Consider the following 21,223-nt stretch of genomic DNA (forward strand, 5'->3'; position numbering starts at 1 on the left):
GAATTGAAGCAAGATAAAACGCCGTTTTAATGTAATACTTGCCTCTGATTTTTCTCAGAATATTAAAAGATCATTTAGCACCAAATTCTATCAAAATCTGGTGTTTTCATATAGACACAGGATAAATAGGATAATTATTTCGATAAATGTATTGTAGTATTAAGTTGCTAAATTATAATGTGTATTTTGTATGTGAAAATTAATTTGCATGAACAATGTTTGCCATGTTTCTAGCCTGCAACACTGCACATGGCATCCAAGTTTAGCCCGGGAAGTAGTGTCATAAGGTGCAAATTTTGGTATCGGATGAATTCACTTAGCACAGATGTAATATACGTAAAGCTAAGCTAATTGAGCCCGCTAGTCATCCGCCACCCCCTGGCAGGTAGGCAGGGCGGGGGGGGGCAGTCAAAGTAATTTGTAATGGATTCAAGCTTTCAACTCATTTTTAACCCCGTTAGAGGATGAATTTTTAAAAACGCTGAAATTAGTTTTCTTGTATATTAATAATATGCGCATATAAACATAGTTCAGGCACATGTAAACCATCACTATTTTTAAGTCTTTGTTTTATATGAATGTAACCATGAAATATGTGTTTTTCTATAAATTATGTTAATTAGAAAACGACCCATAGTATTGTGTAATATTGTTTAAATGCTTTTTAGGGTTCCGTACACAAAGGGTAAAAACGGGAGCCTATTACTGACTCTGCTGTCCGTACGTCTGTCTGTCTGTCACCAGGCTGTAACCCATGAACCATGATAGCTAGACAGTTGAAATTTTCACAGATGTATTTCCGTTGCCGCTATAACAAATACTAAAACCTAAATAAAATAAATATTAAGTGGGGCTTCCATACAACAAACGTGATTTGTTTTGTAATGGTACGGAACCCTTCGTGCGCGAGTCTGACTCGCACTTTACTTCTTTTTGATAATCTTGACATGAATATTTGTATTTGTATAGTATTTTTAATTGGCTTATTTTAATTAGGTACTTATATTTTTTTTACTTTTTTCATTACATATATATAGTTCGTTTTTTTGCATTAGAAATGAGGTAAACAATCTTGATGTGTATTTTAATTGAAAAACACGTTTTAAAAATAAGTCACGGCAAATATGTAACAATTATGAATCTAATACGACCATTTATATTCTCCTGCTTTCATAAGTAATAGTCACTGATTTAAAAAAAGCTATTTTCAATTAAAAGACATGTCAAGATCGCTTACCTTCTTTCTAATGCTAAAAAACGAACCATCTAGGTACGTTTGCTTGCATATTGAATAGTTACAAGTCGAAGTCTATGTTGCTCTGTGGTCTGCGACCGATTAATCGGTCTTTGGCGTTGAACCTGCGGTGTGGATATATCAGTCATTGGCGTCCAAAAGGTTAATAGTGTTGGGTAGGACTCGAGTCCTTTGAGTCGTCTGCTTCAAGACTCGACTCAGTTTTTCAGACTCTTATAATTTTGTCTAACCTCGAGTTCTTTTCAACTTTATAGAACCCCCGAGTCCCTTGTAGAGACTTCAGTCCTTTTCAGAGAACTCGATTTTTTTACAAACAATGCATTGTCTTCATGTATAATTTGTGGATTAGGTAGGTACATTAATCGTACAATAAAGCCTATTTTATTTACTGTTATTTAGGGAAAACCTATATAATTGTTCACGGAGTCTTTATTCAGAGGCTCGAGTCCTTTTGAGTTGCTCTTAAAAAAGACTCGACAAAGGACACGACTCGGGACTTAAAAGACGTTTTTTAAGCGCAGTCTCGTAAAAACGAACTGAGTTCTTCAAATTCAGACTCAAAGGACCCTAGTTCCTACCGACACTACCACTTAATCAAAATACTAGCTACATTTTTAAACATTAACAGTTACTGAATTTTAAGGTAATAAATTTTGCCTTTTTTATACTGGACATTTTGGTACCATTTTATAGAGATGACGTATCGACACAGGCGCCCATTTGCTAGAGTGGACATTTTGGTTTAGTGGCTGAAATGGTAAAATTCGGACGATTTGGTAGATTCGTTATTTTAAAGTGGCCGTTCTGATGCAGTGGACATTCTGACACAGTTGACATTCTGACACAGTGGACATTCTGACACAGTAGACATTCTGACACAGTGGACAGTGTGGGCCCAACCAAAGGTTTCATGTTATTACTAGTATTTTAATTATGTCTGACCAATCAATTTGAAATTTATTTTAATTTACATTCTGTTATAAATATAAAATTGTATATTTTTATATTTTACAAATAAATGAGAAAGATAAAAATGTATTTTGATTGTTGATTTTTAATAATGGTGATATGGCCCGACTAACACAAACCCGTTTTTTACGATATAATCTGCCATAATTTTTCTACGAACTCTTCAAGAGGTCATGGAAAAAAAAGAAACCGTGGTACAGTCGACGTCAAAGATATGATTACATTTTTCGACTTAATTACAAAGGAGTAAGGTGCAAAAGTGTAAACCTATCTTTGACGTCGACATTCAGATACTTAATTGAATATTTATATTTTAAAATTAACGACCGGTCTGGCCTAGTGGATAGTGACCCTGCCTATGAAGCCGATGGTCCTGGGTTCGAAACCCGGTAAGGGCATTTATTTGTGTGATGTGCACAGATATTTGTTCGAGAGTCATGGTTGTTTTCACTTGTTTACTATGTATTTAACCACTTTTTAAGTATTTGTATATTTGTTGTATATCATGTATATCTTTGTCTGAGTGCCCCTTAGAGGATTTAGTAACTGGAGACGCCTTGGCTGTCATTTTCTGTACAAAACAGTCTGCCGATTTCTGCGGTTTATAGTACATGATTAGCATGTAACGTACAAATAGCCATATCAAATAAACGTCAGTCCATACAAAAGTTTGCACAATTGCGCATGGTTTTCGGCAGATGGGTATAGTTCGTTTTTTTTAGCATTAGAAATAAGGTAAATAATCTTGATGTGTCTTTTAATTGAAAAACATATTTTAAAAATAAGTAACGGAAAAAATGTAACAATTATGAATTTAATGAATATGATGTAATTATGTTAACTGAGACATGGTTAAAATCTGGCATACTAGATGCCGAGGTACTAGGTTGTGACTACGTTATTCACCGGCGGGACCGCGACCTTTGTACCCACCGTAAAAAGGACGGTGGTGGGGTACTTATTGGAGTACGGAAGTCCATACAGGCGACCCGATGCGCGAACTGGGAATCTAAAGGCGCCGAGGACCTCTTTTTAGTGTTACCTACCGCTAATTTTAAATTCATTATATGTGTTGTTTATATCCCTCCCGCTTCACATAAAGATATATATTTTGAACACTTCAAAAAAATCGAAAGAATATGTGAGTTAGAGCCTAACAGTAAAATATGCATAGTGGGGGACTATAACTTACCTGATTTAACATGGGTGGCGTCCCAGGGTTCAGTTAGGGCTCAGGTACTGTCTACACCTAGTGAAGCCTCCAAGCACCTGCTTGATACAAGTAATCTCCTCGGCCTGTTACAATATAATTATCTGACCAACCAGAATAACAGAACACTAGACCTGCTATTTTCAAATATGGATTGCCACCTCTCCCCTCCCGCTGTAGTTTTAAGTAATATTGATATGCACCATCCGCCCTTTCAATTCGATGTTAGTCTGGCATTTGCTCCTACGCTGTCCTCAACGAACGTACCAAAATATAACTTTTATAAAGCCAACTACCCGAAAATCAATAACGAAATAAATAACGTAAACTGGTCGGCTGAATTAAACGCATTACAAACAAATGATGCTGTTAACAAATTCTATAGTATTATTAATAAAATAATTGAAAGTAATGTCCCTCTCTGTAAAAATAAAAATCAGGCTTACCCCAAATGGTTCTCACATGCACTCATTAAAACACTCAAACGAAAAGAGAAGGTTTGGTTAAAATGGAAGACGTACCGGTCCCTTAGAGATTATAGAGAATTCTCTCTGTTAAGGACACGCTGCAAAAATATGATGACAACATGCTTCCGTAATTATACCGATAACACTGAAAACACGATGAAGACTAACATTAAATCATTTTGGTCATATATTTCATCTTTAAAAAAATCTAAATCAAACTACCCGCATACTATGTCTTTGGGTAATATGTCTGCCAGCACCCCAAACGATGTATGTGAACTATTTTCGAGGTTTTTTAGCTCAGTGTTCGAAAGTAAAAGTAAGTATAACATATCCGATCTCGACGACCTCCCTTGTTCGCCGGAGGCTAATATTATCCCCAGCCACGGACCTAGAGAGTAAACCGGATAGTGTACATTAGCCAAAAAGTGTGTCCACATGAGAAGTCAAGGTGGGCCGTTGCATCTCTTTCTAATTAGGGTGACCATAAGTCATATGTATGTGGGATATTAGGATAACATTGAATATATAGTTTGGCCAGGATCTTTTCTTATTCGTGCATAGTTATATTAGTTATAAAGAATCATACTGTCTTTTCGCTGTACTAGTATTATGGCCTAAAAAGGGATGGATATAGTTTTTTTTTCTCTTCTGTACAACGCTTCACACAACCTTAGGTACTTAATTTAGTTGTACTAAAAACTGTTATTAATAGGCGTAGATGCTGGACCACGAACATGGTCGATCCTCAGGAAGGTGGTCCGCCGTAACGTCTGTCAAGAATACGGGTATGAGTGAGAGAGATAGAGAGACAGATATGCTGACAGAACCAGAGGGTCTACCGCGAACCGCGTTCGACGTGTCGCCCCTCTGTCACACTTACGTACGAAAGTGCTACAAAGAGGCAACACGTCGAAAGCGGCTCGGGGTAGGCTCTCAGGACACCCCCAATGTCCTGAGAGCTTTTTACAGTCTTTACAGCCTTTGTCCCAGGCCCACTAGCAAGCACTAGCCGCCCCTTTCTCAGCACCCATCATATAGACTGCCGCTTAAAATATCTGGCCACCCTAGGCCCGGGCCTACTCGGCCTTAGGGCAAATCCGCCACTGCCACAGGGTCGCGTGGGACCGCTACGCCCGTTTGCTATAGTTTTTAACTAGGACGCTTGTCACTGGAGCATAGACACCGAAGTTTGCATCGTTTGACGAGCATCTTTCTCTGTCTCTGTAATTACTCCTTTATAGGAGTAAAAGTAAAAGATGCCCGCAATTTGCGAACCTCGGTGTTCACGGTGGTAGACCATCTGTGCGAAAAGAGAAGAGTCGTGAAATGTAAAGAAACTAGTGATGTGCCGTTCCCAGTAAATTTTCCAAAGAGGGTAAATTCCCAGTAACGTTTCTGGTATCGTCCCAAAAGTCAGTAAATTACCATAAGGTTCTATTTTTTTTCTTTTATTATCAATGTGTTTTTTTATTATTATAACAATGTATAAATGTGTCTGTAATGTTTAAGGACTTTGGATTTCAATTTTGGCAATTATTTATTCTGTATTGGCTCTCATTTCACCAATTTAAACATGCCGAAATAAATACATACCTATTCATATAAATTTACTTTTAAGTACGTAATAAGAATTGTGTAACACTGATTCTCATCGTGCCGACATCATGGTCACCCTAATGAGTTTGACAATGTTGACTTGATTTTTATCGCAAAATGTAATAATTGTGGCTTCCTTGTGAAACAATATTCCACAATTAGAAATTCTTTCACTCCTACAACCTTTAACGCAACATTAATTCACAATTTTTAAGAATTTTTTCATTCACGTGTTTTGATAACATGTCATCACACGTTAGGGATACCAATTAATATTCAAAGTTACTACAATGTCTACCATATCAAAATTAATGTTTTTGTTGTTGTGCACATGCTTGGTTAAATCAGTTAATAATATTGACATCATAATTATTTACAAATTTGTTAAAAGATATCAGAACCTTACTCTAAATAAAGCACTTAAATAATATAAGAAGGTATTTCATTTCAGTAGTATATTGATATAAATACTACCACAATGGTATATTTTTAACATTGGCAACATGTGCGAGTGAGACACCGCGACCCACCTTTGCTATCTCAAGTGGACCGTTTTCTCTAGTCTGGTAAGAACGTCTTTCTGGCTCGGTGATAAGGTTAAATTTAGTATGGCAAAAAAAGTGACAGTTCACTCCATCTTATAACTTCATGTCCCCAGCATACTCATACGCGGCACAGACATCAAGCGCAAGCTTCGACAACTGGACCCCAAAAAAGGCCCGGGTCCTGATAAAATAAGCCCTCATTTTCTCAAACATACTTCCCCAGCAATAATACAACCACTTGTCATTTTGTTTAATAAGTGCCTATTAGAGGGAATATTTCCTGAATGCTGGAAAATATCCAATGTAACTCCTATTCACAAATCCGGGTCTAAATCCCAAATAAGCAACTACAGGCCGATCTCTATACAATCTTGTATCTCCAAACTGCTTGAATCCCTAGTCCATGATGTAATCTATCCACTGGTTCGAAATAACATTATACCTCAACAACATGGTTTTATGAAACAAAAATCTACAGTAACGAATCTTCTTGTATATACAAACTTTCTGTTTACTTCTATGGACAAGCGTGCTCAGGTTGACGTGGTCTACACGGACTTCCGTAAAGCTTTTGACAAGGTCGATCATGTCTTGTTACTGCGTAAATTAGCGTATAATGGCATCAAGGGTAACCTACTAAGATGGTTCGCTTCGTACCTGGATAATCGCACACAAAAAATAACCATAAACGGCTTCGAATCTCGCGCATCCCTGGTGCCATCTGGTGTAATTCAAGGATCTATACTGGGGCCGTTGCTATATTCTTTGTTTATTAATGACATCAATAAGTGCTTCTTAAACTGTAACTTTGCTTTGTTTGCAGACGATTTGAAAATTTACAAAGCCGTAAAAGATCAAAGCGACTGCAAACTTATCCAGGATGATCTGGACCGCTTTCATGCCTATTGTCAGTCCAACAAACTGTATTTAGCCTACGATAAATGCGTGCATATAACCTTCACAAAAAACAAAAATAAAATACTAACACATTACAACATAGGAGGAGAACTTGTTCAAAGAGTTAATCATGTTAAGGATCTAGGGGTTACGCTTGACGAAAAGCTTACTCTCGATCAACATATTCATAAAATTACAACAAAAGCATATCAAATGTTAGGGTTCGTTCTTAGGGCGGCCAAACCTCTAAAAAAATGCTCATCTTAGTTGCTGTTATATAATTCCTTAGTCCGCCCCTACCTTGAATATGCATCCCAAGTTTGGAACCCTCATTACGCAGTCTACAAAAATGCGATTGAAGCTGTTCAAAAACGGTTCCTGAGAGCTCTCCATTATAGAATGGCTCATGCTCCATTGTCATACGACAAGCTCCTTGAACGCTACAAACTTAAAACTCTGACTAGCAGACGCAATGTCCAAGACGCTATTGCTTTGTTCAACATATGTGGGGGTTATTATAATTGTCCAGAACTGCTTGAACATATCGGTTTCCGTGCTCCAACCTATAGAACACGAACTACATCCCTGTTCGCGTTGCCTGCCTCGTCGAATAACGCTGGAGTCCGCGCTCCGCTTCGCAGAATATGTCAAATGTACAATAACAACCTGGTCTCGGTTGACATTTTTAACAATAGTCGTGCAAATTTCAAACGTAAGGTAAACCTACTCTTATGAAGCGTTTAAGTACTTCCTTAAACTTACCTTAAACTTACCATAAAATTTGATTCGTCTTAACTAGATAATTACTGTTGGCCCAATATATGCCTAGTCCTATATTTATCATAATATAAGTGTAAATATGTAGTTCCTCATCTCGCTGCTAGAATGTTATGTGTGTAATCTTGTCAGCACTGTAATGATTATTATTATCGTCTGTCTATCAATGTTAGTTTAGAATCTATTATCCTGTTATACCTCAATCCGATGACAATGCCACTTAAATATCCTAGGTTTACAAATCATAGTGGGAATTGTCTCAGGATGTAGGTTGCACCTACTAATGTATAAATCTATGTCCTCTTTTGTATTATATATCTGCCTATGTCTGTTTTTTTCCCCAATAAAGAAAAAAAAAAAAAAAAAAAAAAATACGATCATTTATATTCTTCTGCTTTCATAAGTAATAGTTACTGATTTTTAAAAAGCGTTATTTAATTAAAAGACACGTCAAGATTGCTTACCTTCTTTCATGGTCTAATAAAACATGGTCTTCCATTCCCAGAGTGACACGCGATTACGTCACAATAACATTGCCACTTTATTTCAACATAACATGTTACATGGGTACATTATACCTATGGTTAATAAGTTAAAATATTTCTTTATAATTTTATAATTTTCATTTATATGTATTTTAGCTTAAATTTTACAATAACACGTCTTTTTTAATTACTCGTTAGCAATATCTTCCGCTTCACGAAAGAAATTTCAGACTTTCGGGTAATTCTGTTTATACTACTGGCAACACAGGATAGCTCTGTGGACATTTGACAATTCGGATCTAGATAACTTCATGCCCTGACCGTCATCCTTGTCGAACGCGTGTTAATTGTTATTTCCTTCTCGCTCAGTGTCAGCAGTCGCAGTGTTTTCCAAACTTTTCACGTCGTAAGCTTGGTAATTAATGTGTAACTGTGAATTAGTTTTTTAAACGTTTGTCTTGTATAGATAAATAAAGTTTAATTTAATACATTAGATTTGTTTTATTTTACTATGTTTCTACATGAATAACTTAAAATTAATGCCGTTAAAATAATTTTCACCGTTGGTTAAAATTCTCCCACATTTCAAAGTTTGAGAACCTGTAAACAGCATGATGACGTAGGCGCGTGTCAGTTAGGTCATACGCGAATCTCGGAATGGAGTACCAGGCGGAGTATATTATTATACCATGGTTCTTTCTAATGCTAAAAAAACGAACTATAGGTAAGTCCTTAACCTTTTGAACGCCAAAAGGCGCATCCATTTGCCGTGCCACTGACGCCACGGAGGTAAAATTTTGTTTTACGAATAAATAATGCCAACCTACAAGTGGGGTGTTTTTCAGTAGATTTTCATCAAAAAACAATCGACGTCAAATGCGTCGTTTGGCGTCGTTGTCACGATTTTGCGTTGACTTCAATTGCCGTCTGTGGCGTTCGAAAGGTTAAAGGCGACTCGTCCGGTTATTAAGAGTGCCCACAACACAAGCCTTCTTGAGCTTACTGTGGGGCTTAGTCAATTTGTGTAAGGATGTCCTTTAATGTTTATTTATTTACTAGGAAAAAGCAGAGCTTTGTAAGGGCTCGCGGAGGTTTTCTACCTTAACTTACCGAACCGGTTGCTGTCCGGTACGCCTGTCTGTTACAGCTTTAACTTTGTTCTTTAAAAACGTGTCCAGACGACAAAATCAAATTGCCAATATCATCCACACGTAATATACAATTTCATAAGTGCATTACATCCTACACGGTCGCCCAGTACTTTTTGTAAGGAACCCAATTGGCTTTCCTACATAATGTTGGGTCAGCGAGCCAATGTTCTTGAATTTATTTTTGCGTCCACTCCACACAATTGATATAAAAACTATCCCGTCTGGACACCTACTGGCGGTAATCACGCTGCTCCGCACATAAACTAACACACACAGTTCCACTAGGTACAGCCAGGGTCCAGCATCAGCTCTATCTTGGGTACTGCTCTTCTAAGTTCTCGTTAAGACGTGTCAGATGACCAAAACAGCGTGTGCCTATGTTGCACCAAACCTGAGTTCCACTAGGTACAGCCAGGGTTCAGCATCAGCTCTATCTTGGGTACTAATCTCCTAAGTGCTCATCAAGACGAGTCGGATGGCCGAAACAGCGTGTGCCTATGTTGCAACAAACCTGAGTTCCACTAGGTACTGCCAGGGTTCAGCATGAGTTCTATCTTGAGTACTGTTCTCCCAAGTGCTCATCATGACGAGTCGGATGTCCAAAATAGCGTGTGTCTATGTTGCATCAAACCTGATCGAGTTCCACTAGGTTCAGCCAGAGTTCAGCATCAGCTCTATCTTGGGTACTATTACTTTCCTAAGTTCTCATCAAGACGAGTTGCATGACCAAAACAGCGTGTGCCTATGTTGTATAAAACCCGAGCTCCATTAGGCACTGTCTGGGTTCAGCATCAGCTATCTTGGGTACTGAAAGTACTGATCTACCCAGTGATCATCATGACGAGTCGGATATCCAAAACAGCGTGTGTCTATGTATGTTGCATCAAACCCGAGCTCCACTAGGTACTGCCAGGGTTCGGCATCGGCTCTATCTTGGGTACTACTCTCCTAAGTGCTCATCAAGATGAGTCGGATGACCAAACCATAATGTGCCTTTGTTACACCAAACCTGAGTTCCACTAGGTACTGCCAGGGTGCAGGGTCATTTTGCTGAACTGCACGCCGACGTTTCGATTGGCGTGCAGTTCCCATACAAGTTGCAGTCGGGTTGTAGTCCGTCTGTATCGGCCCTAAGTCACTGAAGTTTGTATTAATTATGCTTATCTTTATTTATAATTTTAACAGTTCCAAGCAATAGTAACACTAAAGGCGCCATTCATTAATTACGTAAGACAATTTTTGCTAGCTTTTGACCCCCTCCCTCCCCTATGTAAGAAATAATAAGAATAGGCTGACCCCGTCCAGCCACCAATATAATTTATTTTCAAAAAAATATTTTTATGAATGTTTATTTGTACCTGTACAAAGGTACTTGAGCTCGTTTAAGCTAACTCTGCACCGTGTTTACAGGATGATTCAGGAGACGTGAGCAGGACTAACACTGCGCATTTCGCAAATTATAAGCAACTGCTTCGTACCAGTATTAGTGAGGTTAACGTTAATTTTCTAGGCGTGTTGAAAAAAAAAGTTATTTAATTTATTTACGACATGCATGGTCACCCTAAAATTAGAATACTAAGCTAGGTACCTATTATATGCTGTGTCAAGGTCAATGTCATCACTGTCATCACGGTTTGATTACTTTTGAAAAGTCGTATATCACTCAAGTTTGACAGTTTATTTTCTTCGTAATCAAAATGCTGTCATTACGGTTAAAGAGGTTTTATGTTTATTAATTAGCTCTTGTAGGGTGACCATGATTGTAGAGAATTAAATTTGCCCTCACCAAAAAGTTAAGTAATAGGAAAAAGTGCGATTGTTTCACCTAAATACGACGGTGATCGATCAATTATGAGTTACTGAGTCACGTCTCATGAATCACCCTGTATATGATGACCCCTCATGGACGTCAGCTGGCGCTCCGTTGGTGGGTTGAGGAATGGCAGCCACCGAAACATGTAAACAAATAATATAAATTTTGTCATCGCCTCCCGTTTGATACTTTGTCAGAAGTTTTTTGCTCCTGGCCCGCGGTCTAGAATGCAGTTTTTCTTGTTACTAAAATCCATGTCATGGTACCTATAAAGAAGAGATCGTCATATGTCTTATAGTTTCAGATTTTCCCATACTGACCGATCTAAATGGGCCACCCTGTAGGTATATAGTAGTTCTGTAAAATATTATTTGCAGCTATTTGGTTTGGCTCGGCCGAGGCACGTTTCCACCGACCGAGCTGCTTCGCGCGGCAATTTCCTCGCGAGGCGGCTCGTTATGTGTCGACTGTGAACCCGTCTATTGTCAGTGTATTCTCCTAGCTAGATAGTAGCTAGAGTCTGACCAGCGAGTCGAGTCACAAGCTATTTGTTTAAATTCTTTATATGGCAACTTTTTTTCCTATCAAATAAGCTGTTAGTTTCAAGCTGTCATTTATTTTCATAGTAATTTTATTGCCAGTAGGTGCGGTTTTTATTGAAATTCCCGCGTTTTTTTGTGACACGAGTCACTGGTCGGACTCTACTAGCGCAATACGGCAGCTGCCATACAAGGCAAAAGCGTTATGTAAGCGACATTCTCGTGGAATGCTTCATGTACCTATGTCAAGATTCAGCTCACTTTAAAAATGGGAAGTGGATCTAATTGTGCTTGTAAGATTTGCCGCGAAACATCACAAAAAAACATTGCAAGTGAAATTAAAGCTATAAATAAATAAATAATAAACTAAAAATATTTATTGTGTTCGCACAAACAAACGTAATTATAACTGGGCTGGTGCTTCTTTTTAAGCGTACATGACACTTGTGTCAAGAGACACCGCTCTCCCTAGGTGGTAGCTGAATTTATATAAAAACAATAGCTCTGGCTTAAAACTAATTTTTCTTGAAAATAACAAATAATGGAGAGAAATAAAGTATATAAAACTAATATTAACAAAAATTTGTTCTTAATAAGTAAGGGTTTTTTTTTTATATTATTTGAAGGTACAAATTGGTGGACTACAATTTTAATAAAGTTTTAAAAATCAAGAGCATAAGTGTGTGTGTGTGTGTGTGTGTGTGTGTGAGTGTGTGTGCGTATGGTTATGTAAATTTTCTGTATGCGTATTTATACATAGGTTCTAGATGCGTAAAAAAAATATTCTGAAGACCAATGTAATAGTAGCTGCAGGAAAAATCCTTTTGTTTTTAAGATATTTGGTATACAATTAATATTAGACGACTCCAACTAATATGTTTTCAACATCATTATAGCTTTTATTGCTAATCCATATATATATTTAGTTTACTTAAACATTCTTTAGAGCTTGCGGGGTAAATATTTAACAACTTATTTATATAATTATACAATTTGCAAAGCTTGTAAAATCTATCGAGCAATTCACTAACTAATTTACAGTAAGTATGTACAAGTTTGCGGCAATTTTAATCTAAACACTACTTTCTTCATATTTAGCCACGTCAAATTAATTCGAATTTGGGCAATCTGCGGAAATAATTCGTGTAGTTCTGAAAATTGGTACAGGTATACCTTGTGGTGTCCAGATAAACATACTAAAAGTCCTCGAGGGTAGGGGGTGTGCTGAGGGTGTAGGGGGGAGGGGGGTTGAAGGTACCTTTTTTCATATTTTTGCTCATATCTCGAATCTCTGTACGAATAGCATTATAATTACTTTTGTTTGATACACTATTTTGTATTCATCTTTACTATTAATTCCTCGCTCCATTAACAATGGAAGGGACTCGAGGAGGCTTTTGCCCAATAGGGATCAGTGAAATGAAAAACAATATTAACACATAAAAGCAACTAAAATTATATTTATCAAAAACACTACATTGTAAATTGTACAAAATTTCACTGGAATAAATAAAGCTGTAAAAATAATAATGGGTGGTTGGATCTAGGGTCAGATGCCGAAGGCGGTAATTTTGGACACGGCGCATATAGTACGTCGGTTCCTCACTCTGCGGCCTTGACCACCGGCAGCTTGGGCCCCGCTGCCGGCGGCACCCTAGGTTTGGTTTTTTATAATGTGTTTATATTTATTTTTTATTGTTTTGTAAGTGTTTTTTAGCCTAAGAGTTTAAATAAATAAAGAAATAATAATGAATTCGTTTAGTTAATTTCCTCACACTCACTCAGTCACCGGATATCTTTTCAAAATGAATTTGTTTATGTTTCTGTAAAATATAATTTTGAGCGAATCGCGCGCCACATTTTTCACAAACAAATGCTTTTTCTTTAGTGTGAGTTCTTACATGAGCATTTAACTGATGCTTGTGTGTGAATTTCTTGTTACATTTATTACAACTGTGAGATTTTTCTGCATGAGTTTTTTTATGTTGATCTAAATTTTTTATGTGTTTAAATTGCTTACCACACCTGTCACAGGTGTATGGCCTGTCTGCTTTGTGCGTTACTTTATGGAAATCTAATTCAGATTTAGTCTTAAATCTCTTGTGACATTCTGCGCAGCCGTACGCTTTCTCTCCGACGTGCTTATTCTTATGTTTATTTAAAAGTATCATTAGTGGAAATTTCTCGTCGCAAAAGTTGCAGCTGTAAATATCACCTAGGGCATGAATTTTTTGATGTCTATTTAACGAGTTTCTATATCCAAATAATTTGTCACATTCATCACACTTATACAATTTCTCACCTGTGTGAACTCTTTTGTGTTCAGTTAAAGTGCTGCTTTCTATAAAACGTTTGCCGCATTGATCACAGCTATATCTTTTGTCGCCGGTGTGAATTTTTTTATGTTTGTTTAAACTACGTTTATATTTGAATTGTTTGTTACATTCTTCACACTTGTATCGTTTCTCACCACTGTGAACAGTTTGGTGTAAATTTAAATATTCAACTAGTGCAAATTTTTTACCACATACCTTACATTTGTATGGTTTGTCACCAGTGTGTAGTCTTTGATGTTTCTTTAAGTACGTTTTGTGAACAATTTTGTTGCAAACTTTGCACACTTCATTTATCTTCATATGAAAGTTAAAAATATGTCTAATTAAAACTGATTTCAGACTGAATTTTATATTACACATATCGCAAATGTATATTTCTAGTTCCATGTGCGTGTGTTCATGTTGTTTGAAGAGAGTTTTGTTTGAGAACTTTTGTGAACAGATTCTGCATGAATATATGTCTGTGTGTTGGTTATTTATATGTCTGATTAATCTAGGTTGGTGCGCCGAGGCGTGGCGACGCTCGAGCTCGGCTCGGCTCGCGCGGGTGACACGCTGCGCCGGCGGAAGCTCAACAGCTGCGGCTGGACACAAAAACAAAATATTTTTCGTCGGGTCATTGTTGTTCTAAAATGTGTGCATAAAATGATACTTTTAGTACAAAATTGTGATTAATCATGATGGTCGGGTAGAAAATTGGTGGGTATAATATTTGGGATATAATATAATGTGTGATTAATCTAGAGTTGTGTATGAAGTGTATTGTGCGAGTACCGGACATGTAGGCTTGTTCCTCGGCGGGTGTGTCACCAGACTCGTCCTGCACACTGCTGGCGGGGCTCGACTCGCGGTGTGACGTCACGTCCTGCACACTGCCGGCGGGGCTCGGCTCGCGGTGTGACGTCACGTCTTGCACACTGCAGGCGGGGCTCGGCTCGCGGTGTGACGTCACGTCCTGCACACTGCCGGCGGGGCTCGGCTCGCGGTGTGACGTCACGTCCTGCACACTGCCGGCGGGGCTCGGCTCGCGGTGTGACGTCACGTCTTGCACACTGCAGGCGGGGCTCGGCTCGCGGTGTGACGTCACGTCCTGCACACTGCCGGCGGGGCTCGGCTCGCGGTGTGACGTCACGGGACACGGCTGGCTCGCGCGCGAGGAGTGGCGGAGGCGCTCGAGCCTCACGGAGCACGCCAGCGCGAGCTGCTGCATGACGCGCGAGGACAGGGGCGCCGTGCTAACTCCGTACTCGCCGCCTGAAGTAGCTGCATCATCTGTAGGACCGAAGAACGTCATGCACACGCCGATATCTCTGGCATAAGATAGCAAATATAAACCATACTGGAAACGTGGAAGGTTACGTTAACAACGTACGCCATAGCATTTATAAGCGTCCTTGGCGCCTCGGGTATGACATCTTATGATGCCTTTAAGGGTTCTTGGCGTTCAAAGGGGTTTGTTTTTTAATACAGGACCTCAAAATTAAAAAAAATAATTAACTTCCAAAGAGGACAAAAATTGTGGTACCATTCGATTATTTACATCTTATTAAAAAAAAATTGTATAGCAACACTATACATAAATGCAATATTTTACCGACAAAATCGCAATTTCCTTGTTTTCCATACCTCGAAACGGCTCCTAACGTTACATGTCGGCGTCACGATGTATTACCATTTTGTTAGAAGCGTTTCGTGAGTAAAGTGCGGGTGCCAGACTTTGACCATCGTTTGTGACTTTGCATTGCTTTAAGACTATGGGTCCCATACAGACATTTGATTCTCAAAACAAACCTGATCGACAAATACCATTCATAAAAAATTGTCAAATACCCTATTGGCACATATCATCGCATAGCGATAACGGTTATCTACAGTACTGGTTGTCGCAACTAACAACAGGAAATTGCTGATAAGAAATAATGTGTGAACTTTGCATTTCGATTTATTTAATACAACCAGATTGCAGAAGAGAGATCATATTAAAACTTAACCTTTTGAACGCTAAACGGCGCATCATTTTGCCGTGCCACTGACGCCACGGGGGTAAAATTTAGTTTTGTGAATAAATAATGCCAACCTAAAAGTGGGGTGATTTTCAGTAGATTTTCATCAAAAAACGATCGACGTCAAATGCCGTCTTTGGCGTCGTTGTCATGTTTTGCGTTGACGTCAATTGCCGCCTGTGGCGTTCAAAAGCTTAATTTATTTGTTTTTCCCTAAGGTGGGAAGTAGTATAGGAACAGTTTAGCAATATCAGCTCGTCAAAAGCCATATCCGTAGGAATGGATCCGCCTGAACCATTATACAGTAAACTAGTTTCATGGCGTAGAGTCAATGACGCCGTTCATTTATTACGTAAGACGATATTTGCCAGTTTTTGACCCCCTCCTTCCCCTGTGTATAAAAATATAAGAATACGCTGACCCCTCTGTTCAACATTTATTACGTAAGAATCTAAAATAATTTTTATCTTTTGGTTTTATTTTGAAGTTTTTCTTTAACATTCATATTTACATACGATATTGATCAGTCCAGGGGCGCAAAACCCACTCAGAAAGTGGATCTGCCACTAGAACATCTCTGGAACAATGCGTTTTCAAAGTATAATATTAACTATGATTTTACGTAAGAACTATCAAAACCCCCTCCCACCTCCTTGTAAGAAAAAATAAGACATAATCTAACCCCCTCTCCCCCCTAAATCGTCTCACGTAATAAATGAATGGCACCAATATAAATTGCTTATTATTTAGCACCAAGGTCACCCTTAGCCAGTTAATTAGAAGTTACCTAATTAACCTACTTCTATACTCGTATGTTCAATGAGTTAATAAAATTCGAAGTGTGTACTTATAAAAAATAAAATAAAAAAAGTTTTATTGCCACAACTACCAAAAAAATAAAAGATGTTACACGAGAGAAAAAACAAAATACACTTCATTTCATAAAGACATTAAATATACAAAACATGCACAAAAATTTGTGGTATAGGCAATGGGTACCAATCTCAGCTTTTTGCTAGATATAAAGATATATACGCTGATTTTCAGTCGGGTCCCTTTTTGACAGGTCGGTTTTTACATATACCTACAGAATGCAATAAAACCCATTACCTACACTGGTTATAATAATATATGCGAACGGCGCGACTTACGTAACAGATAATGGTCTTCCGCCTCATCTTCAGGCAGCGGCTCCAGGGGCTCCTCGTCTGAAGCTGACCACGTAATACACACAGTGTATGAGCAACTGGTAAAACAACAACGAACTACAACTAAATATTCTAAAATATTCTATTCTATAGATCGACCGCTTAAATGAGTCCTCGCCGGCGCGGTACGGGGGCGACGGGGTAGGACGACTATAGTTCGTTTTTTTAGCATTAGAAAGAAGGTAAGCGATCTTGACATGTCTTTTTATTAAAAATCACCATTAAAAAATAAGTCACGGCAAATATGTTACAATTGTAAATCATATACGATCTTTTACATTCTTTTGCTTTCATAAGTAATATAAAGTAATTTTTTAAAGCGTTTTTCAATATTATAAAAAAAGACACGTCAAGATTGTTTATCTTCTTTCTAATGCTAAAAATAACGAACTATAAGGGCGGTGGGGAAGGTGCGGGCGGCAGGCGTACGGCGCCCGCACCTTCCCCGCCACCCTTAGTCGTCCTACCCCGTCGCCCCCGTACCGCGCAGGCGAGGACTCATTTAAGCGGTCGGTCTATAACAAGTCATATTCAGTATGAAGGCCGCACGCCTTACTGCTAAATAGCGCTCATCTTGTTTCCTTTTATTAGGGTTCCGTACCCAAAGGGTAAAAACTGGACCCTATTACTAAGACTCCGCTGTCTGTCTGTCACCAGGCTGTAACTCATGAACCGTGATAGACAGTTGAAATTTTCACAGATGATGTATTTCTGTTGCCGCTATATAACAACAAATACTAAAAACAAAATAAAATAAATATTTTAGTGGGCGTGATTTTTTTGCGTTGTGGTATTTACCCTTCGTGCGCAGAGTCCGACTCGCACTTGGCCGGTTTTTTATACCTGCTGTCATTTTATTCTACAAAATTCTGTAGGTATAGCACATTAGATATAGTTCGTATTTTTTAGCATTAGAAATAAGGTAAACAATCTTGATGTGTCTTTTAATTGAAAACACATTTTAAAAATAAGTTACGGCAAATATGTAACAATTATGAATCTAATACGATCATTTATATTCTTCTTCTTTCATAAGTAATCATTTTTGATTTTTAAAAAGCGTTTTTCAATTAAAAGACATGTTAAGATCGCTTACCTTCTTGCAAGTTCTTTCTAATGCTAAAAAAAACGAACTGTAGATACTTACGTAAGGAAGGCTCGGGAGACTCGCTGCACGCGCCATCTTCAGGGGGCTCATCTTTTAAGGCTTCCTCTAAAATATAACATGTGATAAGGTTTTAAACAAATATCTAAAGTAAACATAAGAAGTGTTAGTAGATCAATTATGTCTAGTTGTTATTGTGTCCCATCAGCCAGGAGGACACAGTAGCAAATTTGGAAGAAATGATGTAACATGACCTATGTATACTTCGAGCAACACCGGCTTCCGACACATCGGAAGGGAGGGGCCCAAGCGATATCTCACCGTACAAATCTTTCTGCCATTTTTCGCGGGGGGAAAGGTGCACACAGTCGCACTTCTCACACACTTACATACAAAATCCAATCTGTAATGACGACACAAATACATAGAAAATGACACACGTCAAAGACAAATCTTGCAAACCTCGATCTCTTTTTGTGTACGGACGAGTGACAAGTGTCACAACACGCACACTAACACATTTTCGTTGAAGTATGTTATTGTATTCTGAGAGATGAGAAGTCGGATTTGTCGCTCGACCGATCCGCAATTTGTACTGAGCGAGCAAAATCGATAAATCCAACAATTACATGAGACTAAAATATAATAATTGTGTTTGAATGTAATTAAACGTATGATATGTAAAAAAAATGTTACAAGTGAAATGTAACACTTTCTTTTTGTAAATTTGATGTCCCCGACCTCTTTTTATAACAAAAAACCGAGCAAACAGGCATTTTTGTGCAGCAGTGTTCACGCGCGCGTCTGGACTCGGTCTAGTGAAAAATCCAAGTGCAACTAGTTTTATTACCCGCGCTAGATTAGATTGACGCGCTAATCTTGTACCTCGGCAGAGGGGAAATAGTGCGAATGCCGCCTCCCTTCCGTGTTGCTCGAAGTATGTATATATCAGATAATAGAATTAGTTTTCAATTAATTTACATGTCATAAAACTATGGTAATTAATGTAATTATCAGATATAGGTCAGGTGTGGTAAGGGGTCATCCATTAATTACGTCACACGAATTTCTAGGTTTTTTGACCCCTCCCCCCCCCCCCTTGTCACATTTGGTCACATTTGGCAAACCCCTCCCCCCTAGTGTGACGTCACATTTTTTCTACGAAATCGCCAAATCGAATTAAGTAAGTACCTAAGTATTATTAATATTTTATCAAAATATTTTTGACGATATAAATATTAGTAATTTTATAACCCAAAACTGCTTAGGAAAGAAAATTAAAAGAATAAAAACGATTATCGTTTTAAGAACTTGTTATTTAAATGTACAGCGAATAAAATAATTAAAAAAAAAATTTCGGTTACTGATGAAGTTAAAGTGACGTCACAAAGTTTGTGTCTCCCCCCTCCCCCATGTCACAATATGTCACATTTTCTTGACCCCCTCCCTCCCCCTAAACGTGTGACGTATTTAATGGATGACCCCTAAGGGAAACATACTTTATTTTTCTCGGGGTAAGAGGAACCGTATGAAAGTCCTTCTACGTAAATATTTTCAAGATTTTTTTATTTATGAATTAGCTTTATTTTTAGTATTATAATTTAATTTAGTTTTTAATATCTTTAAGCATCTCTAACTGTTTATTTTCCCTACAAGTGTCCACCTTTTCCCATAGTCCCTCTTACCCCACCTGACATAATATAATACATTTTTGATTTATTTGAATGCTATAAAACCATTTAAAGAGTCCACCCTTTTTTCTGTTTTTGTTGATCTGTGTGACATGGCTGTATGTATCTTGATATAAAAGCTCAATATTTACCTTTGACACTCAGTCCTCCCTCTAGCCTCTCCTGCAGCTCGGCCTGGCAGTGCTGTACCTGCAACTTGAAGAGGCACGCCTCCCGCAGCCGCCCCAGACACACCTTGCAGATACCACTCTTGCCATCATCACATGATGTTAGCTGCAAAATGTATGCTAGTCTTTACACCGTGCCATATATGAAGTAATTTATGTCTATATTCTTGTTTAAAAAAAATTGGAATGAGTTCTCTACAGAAAACATGCATTTCTGATCGTGTTTTTCACAATAAGATTACACAATAATGAGAAGATACCATATAGATAGATCTTTTTGGGGGTTATTTAATAGGTTTTCGTTTAGTTGAACCTAAATAAAACATAAAAACAGTAAAAAACTGGACAAGTGCGAGTCAGACTCGCCCACCGAGGGTTCCATACTCTTTAGTATTGGTTTTTTTAACGGCAACAGATATACATCATCTGTGTAAATTTCAACTGCCTAGCTATCACGGTTCATAAGATACAGCCTGGTGACAGACAGACGGGCAGACAGACAGACGGACAAATGAGTCTTAGTAATATGGTCCCGTTTTTACCCTTTGGGTACGGAACCCTATAAAGTAGTTGCATGGATCTGTAGTCTATAAGTATGTAATGGTTACAGCACATTTCAGACAGAGGCGACGTAGGGCTTCGCAAAGGATCATTAGGTCTTTCCCTACCAACCTAATTAATATTGTATACCTATACATATTTACTTACTCTCATTGCAAAGCATTCTTCTAACATGACCGAGTATATTTCCGTTATGCCGAGAAGAGTGTACGGTGTCCTCAAATCTTTCGCCGAAGGCCGCTGCAGGCAGCAGTGGCACTGGTTTATTGATTCCATCACATTAGTTACTTCAAAACGCTCCTCACCGAATTTTTATTCATATGTACGAGTAATAAACTGTGTAAAAAAACTATTCTCGACCCAAACGACAATGCGCAATTTGCACGTGTAATGTAATGTTTCTTCGACAGTCAACAATCAACATCAACAACGGCTGACTGAAGAA

The 21,223-nt window shown here is 38.2% G+C and overlaps 1 protein-coding gene across 2 annotated transcripts; it reads right to left on the reverse strand.

Moving 5' to 3' along the window:
* Positions 1 to 13,426: 13,426 nt before the first annotated feature.
* LOC134803158 (zinc finger protein 436-like) lies at positions 13,427 to 21,166 on the reverse strand. 2 transcript variants are annotated; one of them, XM_063775863.1, is made up of 6 exons: positions 20,926 to 21,166; positions 20,182 to 20,323; positions 18,402 to 18,467; positions 17,198 to 17,260; positions 14,818 to 15,315; positions 13,427 to 14,627 (listed from the first exon to the last, which is right to left on the reverse strand). In XM_063775863.1, exons 1-6 carry the CDS (start codon positions 21,052 to 21,054, stop codon positions 13,489 to 13,491), a joined length of 2,037 nt encoding a protein of 678 aa, XP_063631933.1. In that variant the 5' UTR covers positions 21,055 to 21,166; the 3' UTR covers positions 13,427 to 13,488. The 2 variants fall into 2 exon arrangements, with proteins under 2 accessions (XP_063631933.1, XP_063631934.1); XM_063775864.1 differs by having other exon boundaries at positions 14,515 to 15,315.
* Between the last annotated feature and the right edge of the window lie 57 nt (positions 21,167 to 21,223).

This window comes from Cydia splendana, chromosome 26 (assembly GCF_910591565.1).
Source record: "Cydia splendana chromosome 26, ilCydSple1.2, whole genome shotgun sequence".
NCBI classification, from domain to species: Eukaryota; Metazoa; Arthropoda; class Insecta; order Lepidoptera; family Tortricidae; genus Cydia; species Cydia splendana.